Source organism: Osmia lignaria, chromosome 9 (genome assembly GCF_051020975.1).
Source record: "Osmia lignaria lignaria isolate PbOS001 chromosome 9, iyOsmLign1, whole genome shotgun sequence".
NCBI classification, from domain to species: Eukaryota; Metazoa; Arthropoda; class Insecta; order Hymenoptera; family Megachilidae; genus Osmia; species Osmia lignaria.
In genome coordinates, this window is record NC_135040.1 from 13,396,421 (window position 1) to 13,403,029 (window position 6,609).

General features: G+C 36.9%; 2 protein-coding genes across 3 annotated transcripts; both read right to left on the reverse strand.

Annotated features, from left to right (window-relative positions):
• Window positions 1-224: 224 nt before the first annotated feature.
• LOC117606277 (putative pyridoxal-dependent decarboxylase domain-containing protein 2) lies at window positions 225-4,556 on the reverse strand. 2 transcript variants are annotated; one of them, XM_034328585.2, is made up of 10 exons: window positions 4,411-4,556; window positions 4,104-4,289; window positions 3,456-3,869; window positions 3,101-3,382; window positions 2,950-3,012; window positions 2,645-2,881; window positions 2,228-2,572; window positions 1,864-2,149; window positions 1,476-1,733; window positions 225-1,393 (listed from the first exon to the last, which is right to left on the reverse strand). In XM_034328585.2, exons 1-10 carry the CDS (start codon window positions 4,507-4,509, stop codon window positions 1,143-1,145), a joined length of 2,421 nt encoding a protein of 806 aa, XP_034184476.1. In that variant the 5' UTR covers window positions 4,510-4,556; the 3' UTR covers window positions 225-1,142. The 2 variants fall into 2 exon arrangements, with proteins under 2 accessions (XP_034184476.1, XP_034184471.1); XM_034328580.2 differs by having other exon boundaries at window positions 2,950-3,021.
• A 436-nt stretch (window positions 4,557-4,992) lies between these two features.
• mRpL12 (mitochondrial ribosomal protein L12) lies at window positions 4,993-6,144 on the reverse strand. The gene is made up of 4 exons (XM_034328701.2): window positions 5,926-6,144; window positions 5,545-5,788; window positions 5,350-5,478; window positions 4,993-5,266 (listed from the first exon to the last, which is right to left on the reverse strand). Exons 1-4 carry the CDS (start codon window positions 5,988-5,990, stop codon window positions 5,150-5,152), a joined length of 555 nt encoding a protein of 184 aa, XP_034184592.1. The 5' UTR covers window positions 5,991-6,144; the 3' UTR covers window positions 4,993-5,149.
• Window positions 6,145-6,609: the final 465 nt, after the last annotated feature.

Genomic DNA, 6,609 nt, shown 5'->3' on the forward strand with positions numbered 1-6,609 from the left:
TATTCTCTTGCAATACTTTATTACAACAATTTAGTACATAAATATACATACAGTTTAATTTCTTTTCATTCAATGTATCTATCAACAATTTACTGGGTATTATGGTAATACGAACGTTTCGTTATGTACTTTGTTTTAAATTCGTCGGAACTCATCGTTCACCAGAAATTATACAATTATTACATAGTAACAATTCGAGTCGCTCTAAATTAAGTAGGTGTCTCTTTGGTAATCTTTTAAACGATGGAACATTGTTCCAATTTTTTTTTTTTCATTTTTTATTTTTTGATGCATTTTATTGGACTGGTATTTAATCTTAAAAAAGCTTAGCATTTACGAAGAAATGTTAACAGGCGCAATTTTTCTTTTCTAAATATTCGAAGCAATCACGATTTTGTGTTTCTTCATGCTTAGACGTATACATTGTGCTTTGGAATAGAATAAAATTCCCTTAGGATCGCTTAGACGAATAGAAGCATTATTTGGAAAATAAAAACTGACAAATATAACGAAAATCTGGTTGAAAAATTTATTCAGGATGTATGTGCATATAAAGTCGTGTAAAATATTGTCAGTAAGAACTTAATTATTCTACTGTATTTACTTTAGTATTGTATTATATACTTGATACTCATTGAATTAACTAAATGCAACTTCTAAAGTTGCATTAAGAAAGTAACAACAAGATGTATTTCTGATCATTGTGCTCTATTAGAAATACTTTGATAAACGATAACTATTATTACTTGTTATCAAATACATTTTTACACGTTATCATTGTCTGATAAGTACACAAGCCACATTTTCTAGACCGTGTAAGAAGTTTTCAACAACAGATCTTGAAGAGAAAGCGAAAACAATAGGTGAAGAAAAGAAGTATGGTTTACTTAATAGGATAAAAAAATAACATAAAATATTTTATTGAGGAAAGAACGATATAAAGCGTTGCGTGTACGTCGTTATCTCGATCAAATTATCAAGCTCTTTGACATACACTTTTTGGATGCTACTGTTTTACTTTGCTCTGTGACTGTAAAAAGTATCTTCCACGAGAAACATTTCTTTCACCTAGAGCGTCGTTTCTTTGCCAAGTCTATGGACTTGAACACAATTTACCATCGGTCGATAACGTTGAATAATCACTACGACTTCACCTGGCTAGACTCCTCTTTCACCTGTGGGTGGGACACTGCATTTGTGATCACAGAGACACTTTTGCCGCTTTGCAAGCTAGAATGACTCGATGAACGACTGTGACTTTGACTACCAGCACCAACTGGTGTTTGCACCAGAGGCTGAGGTGGAGTTCTAGCACCGGATCCATTGATCACTGTAGAATTAGGTTGCAGTTGCATATGATACTTGTAAATATTCTCTGTGCTCTCAACCACCCCTAAATTTAACAAACGAAAGCATCACAGCGTTAGGTAGTGATCGAAATAAAACGATACTTTAGTCAAAAGCAGAATATATACCAGCTTGTAGATTTAGACTACGTCCACGAACTCCAGTCTCCTTTGAAGGAGGACTCCACCAATTGACAAAAGTTCCAACCACTGGAACGTGTCTAAGAATACCCTCTTGCCATAATTTTTCCGCGTTTTCTCTCTCCAAATCTGTCTGCGCTGCTTCGATACCTCTTTTAACCACCTCTGATATAGTATCCAATAATTTAGAGCTAGCCTCCACTTCTTGGCCTACTTGCAATACTAGAGACAATAACTCAGCCACGTCTGTAAAGAGAATTTCATTTTTTGTGTAATTATGCTTTGTTTTTCTAAAGACACGATTACACGGATCAGCGAAGAAACTCGTAAGTGAAAGTTGTAAACTCGAAAGCATTTAGAGCATGCAATGGGTTACCTGTGTCTTGCGTAACCATTCCAAATCGTACGCAAGCTAAACCATCGGCTCCTTCTCCTAGAGAAAACGCCGCGTCTGTGTTTCGTAAAGCTTCGACCAGCTGTGTGTTTAATCGGTTCAATTCCTCTTTCGCTTGGTCGGTCATAACGTGAATCCAAGTGGGAGGAGCGTAACGTACTCCACCAAGGCCTGCCCAACCAGGCATCTCTACTAAATGCAATGAATCATTCTCTGAAACTAATCGTACAAACGTTGCTTTGTGTTCGACCGTGGCTAGTAGTATTTCCTGTTAAACAAATTATAATGATTAGTTTGAAAAAATGCTTAATCAATACGTGTAGCTGTCGCATTTGAGCAGACTTACTATCTGTTGCTCGAGGCAAGCTACTACGTTATCAATGTCCTCGGACGAAGGAGGTTGTTCCGGATTTTCCAGAGGACAAATGCGAATCGCCACGCCGTGATGTTCTATTTCGCACAGTTCTATTTGTACATTCTCGATATCTCTCTGAAGGATTTGTCCAAGCCAGGAATTTAGTTTGTCGTAATAGGGCGGAACGCGTTCCGATGCTTGAGGATCTCTGTCTGCAGGTACAAATTGAAACACTAAAGCGCTGGCCACCGTTTCAAATAATTGCGGATTATTAACAGGATTTGTTAGAAGCTCATTTATCGTGTAAGACCCTGTTTCACCTCCAGGTGGTTGACTCTGAAAAATCAATTAAACGAATCAAGTTGGAACTTGAAAATAAAGTGGTATACTAAGTATCTGACGAATTACCAATATCCTTATGCAAGAAAATTTCTTAATTTTGTTGTACAATTCTTCCACCGCCAAAAAGCACCTCTTTAACCTGTTATATACACCATCTCTACCTAATACTTGCAAAGTGGCCCACAATGGCAAAGTCGGTAACCGTCTTGACAATGAATCAGTCATCAAACCAGACACCAAAGACAGAGTGGTATCTCTTGGAGTTGGCCGACCACCTTTCGTATCTGTTAATCTGTACAATGTCTGTATGAATTTATTAAGGAAATAACGTACAAATATTTGTTTAAACGAGCATTTACTTAAAAGGATACAACCACTGGCAAAGATGGTATACCAAGCCACACACCAAGAGGCAATGTAATACTGTCCGCGATCTTAGAAGGCTGAAAGTCAAACACATCCTTACCATACGTATTCAAGGATCATAAACGAACTAAGGTTTTTAACGTAATATGGACGCACCAGATCTTTAGCAGAGTTATTCAATGCTAATGCAGCCAGTGAGTGTCCTCTGAGATGGAGCCACACGTTATACTTATCGCAAATTGCGCGCAGCCTAGCGATATTGTCGCAATGTCCCGTTAGTACCGAACCAGCTTCTGCTAATACGAGAAGCGGTGTCACGTTATTCGACTGTGTGTCTTCTGCCAGTCGTCGTTCCAAAGCGGACACGTCCATGCTGTACCGTGATCCAAACATTGTATTATGGGGGATCGGCCTTACGCAATGAAGTGGCAGCGAAAGCTGTTAAACAGAAGGGTAATATAGTCAGATATTAATAAATAACGTTCTGTATGCTGGATCAAAAGTTCCATACTTGTCTGCAGAGGTGCTGAACCACACCTAAAGGCGCGGCTACAGAACTGTAAATTAAAGGAGGGGAAGCAGCCAGCGCTGTGAAACCTTCTTCCATGTATCGCGGATATTTTCGGTGGAGGGCCAACCTGGTTACTCTGACCAATCCTTCCAAGTGATCCTCGTGAAACGAGGCAGCACAGTCGACAAAACGAAAAATATGACTTAGCCATCTTGTTGTATCAGCAGCTAATCGACCAGCTAATCTTTGAGCGTGCGATTTTGGAAGTGCTAAAGCGTAAGCAGAAACGGTGTGCGCGATCAATGCCAATTTTGCTGGCTCTGTTAACGTTGGTAATGTAGTCACTTGGCTCGGTGCTGTTTCCGTTGAACCATCTTCCACTGGTTGAGGGGCATCTTCGTGAATTACCAAGTCCTGCGAATCAATTCCTGATTAAGTTTTGTATCTTTTTTTCTTTAGTTTGCCTTCATTTTAAAATAACCGCCAATTTTTAATTCTTTAAAAACTAGCAACTGATTCGCGAGAGATCGTACAACCACGTGACGAGTAGTTTACAGATATTATAAAAGTAAGAGCCAATCACGAAACGGATCGAACGGAAGGAACCAATAGCGATTGATCAATGGCTTCTGCTAGTGTTGTATTTACCTGAATTAAAGTTAATATCTCATCAGTTGTTTTTGATTGCGAAAGAAATCCAGAAGGATTATTCCAAGTAGTACCGCCACCGTCGGCTGCCCTCTCGACAGCTTCCTCGAGCCTCGAAATCACTTGCGATGCTTGAAACTCTAATGCGGATACTTCGTTCGACGCAGACCCACCTCCGGTACTGACCTGTCAAAATGATCGAAAAAAACCGGGATAACGAGGTGTCACTGATACTTCAATTTCTTTCGACACTTCGAAAGCTACTATTACGTTATTAAGCACTGTCCTGATCACGGCTGACACAAACCTCGAGTATATTTTGCGCTATACTTTCCATCGCCGCTTTATCGTTTGTGTCAGTCTCCTCGGCCATCGTGGCAGTAGTCGTGGCGCAGTACCGTCGCATCGAGTTCCGTTTACATCCGTCGACCAATGAAAAAAAAATTTCCCCATTATTTCTCTTCCCTAACCAGAAATAGATTTTCTATAATTAAATGTACCTGGAGTGGTTTTCATTTCAAAAATGTTTTCCATTTGGCAATGTTCTTTTTCGCTATTGTATATGAAAAAAAAAAGGAAACAGTAATCAAATTAACCGATACGGCCCTTATTTTATCGATACGCCCGTTATCGCAGCGCCAGTTATTCAATTCGTTGATTAATTCAACATATATTTTGCATATGAATCGGCTTATCGACGCACCTGTGTCTATAATATACCATAGATCGCTTACAAATATTAAATTATAGAAAAAATATTTGTTGATAGCATATAGTAATTTTCTTATGGTTTGGTCGAATGAAATTAACAAAGTAACATTAAAAATCACTTTATTCATCGTTTTTATATACATAATTTATAATATAATTTTTATGTTTAGACTCTTGTTTATGATAAAAATGCAAGAGGTGATACAATGAACATTACAGAAACATATATGCCTATAGTAAGAGATTTTTAACTAATTATTATAGGAATTATTTTATTATAAAAATGCTATCAGACCACTTTAGTAAAATTTTCAATGTATATTTGTACAAGATAATTATACAATTTCAACTTCACCACCCACTTTTTCAATAGCCTCCTTCAGCTTTTCTGCTTCTTCTTTTGGAATATCAGCTCTGACCACTACTGGTGCACTTTCAACAAATTTCTTAGCCTATACAGCAGAAACAATATATTAGAACATCTCAGTTATATTTAACAAAAATATTGCAAACATTGCATGAACAGATTTATTACCTGTACAAGATTACAGTCTGGTAGTATAGTCTTCATTTCTTTGATTAAAGCAACCTTTTGATCATCCTTAAAAGCTTTTAATTTAACAGTAAATATGGTTTGTACTTGTTGAGGTTCTTCCTCTTCTTCCTAAAATGAAAACTGTATGTATCTTTGCTACTTAAAACATTTTTCTATTACAGCCAGGATATGTACTTCAGCTTTAGGTGCACCAACAAAAGCACCCATAGGCATCATAGGTGCATCCGGTAAGTTTAACCTCTTTTTTAGCAAATCGCTTAATTGTGCCACTTCTATAAGATTTAAGGCAACAATCTGACTAGCAATTTGTTCTATCTTAGAACTAACTTCTGGTTTCTTATCTGTATTTGTAGAAACATAACTGGATTCTGCAGGTGTACTAACAGTAGTTGCTTCTACCTCTGTGTGCTGAACAATGCTAAAAAAGTTGTCAACAAAAGCGTTAATATTGTTGCTCAGTGTTCTTTAAAATAAACGATTCGACAGTGTACGTAAAAGTGAGGTTATGTAATCACGTTTCATGAAATTATATATTTATAAGTTGTTAATTTCTACCATTTATGGAACTGACGAATTTGGCGAACATTTCGCTGACAAACAAATCGTACCGCATTCATCATATTTATTTAATGATTTATTCCGAAGAATAACTCAAAACCTCAGCCACAAAAACAGTCAGTAACTGAAAACCACTGAAACACTGAAACACACTGAAAACGTGAAAAAGAATTACACCCTCAAGCCAGTGACCTACATGAAGCTAGCCGGAAGGAATAATAAAATATGATTATTTATAATTTTTCTTAGTGTATTTCGTTTGTAAATCGTTTATGATTGATTGTGAGTCTATTTTTAACGTTTGTAACAAATTAGTTCTTTTGTAATTAGCAATTTTACTTTAATCATGATGTGAGCTGAAACTATTTAGTAATTCTTTATAATAAACAGATTTTGTGACATCTGATAACTGTAATTGATTGGTAATCGTTTGTGATTTACAAATATATCATTTTCATTGTTTGTGAATGGATAATTTTTTAATTATTTACAAGTTTGTTTTATAATAAATAATTGTAGTGCGCATGCGCCACAGATCCGGTCGTACCCATCACTACCTCGAACAAGTGAGTTTCACGATTTGTTCGTTTTTAGGTCTTATATTTCGCTAGATCCGGTCGTACCCATCACTATTCCGAACAAGTGAGTTTCACGATTTGTTCGTTTTTAGGTCTTATATTT

Excerpts from the sequence above, each read along its gene's own strand:
- mRpL12 (XM_034328701.2), bottom strand. The coding sequence starts at position 5,990 with ATGATGAATGCGGTACGATTTGTTTGTCAGCGAAATGTTCGCCAAATT. Across the intron at positions 5,789-5,925 it reads ATTCGTCAGTTCCATAAATG|CATTGTTCAGCACACAGAGG; the intron begins GTAGAAATTAAC and ends CAACTTTTTTAG. Across the intron at positions 5,267-5,349 it reads CAGACTGTAATCTTGTACAG|GCTAAGAAATTTGTTGAAAG; the intron begins GTAATAAATCTG and ends TCTGCTGTATAG.
- LOC117606277 (XM_034328580.2), bottom strand. The coding sequence starts at position 4,509 with ATGCGACGGTACTGCGCCACGACTACTGCCACGATGGCCGAGGAGACT. Across the intron at positions 3,383-3,455 it reads TTCAGCACCTCTGCAGACAA|CTTTCGCTGCCACTTCATTG; the intron begins GTATGGAACTTT and ends TCTGTTTAACAG. Across the intron at positions 2,150-2,227 it reads CTTGCCTCGAGCAACAGATA|GAAATACTACTAGCCACGGT; the intron begins GTAAGTCTGCTC and ends TTTGTTTAACAG.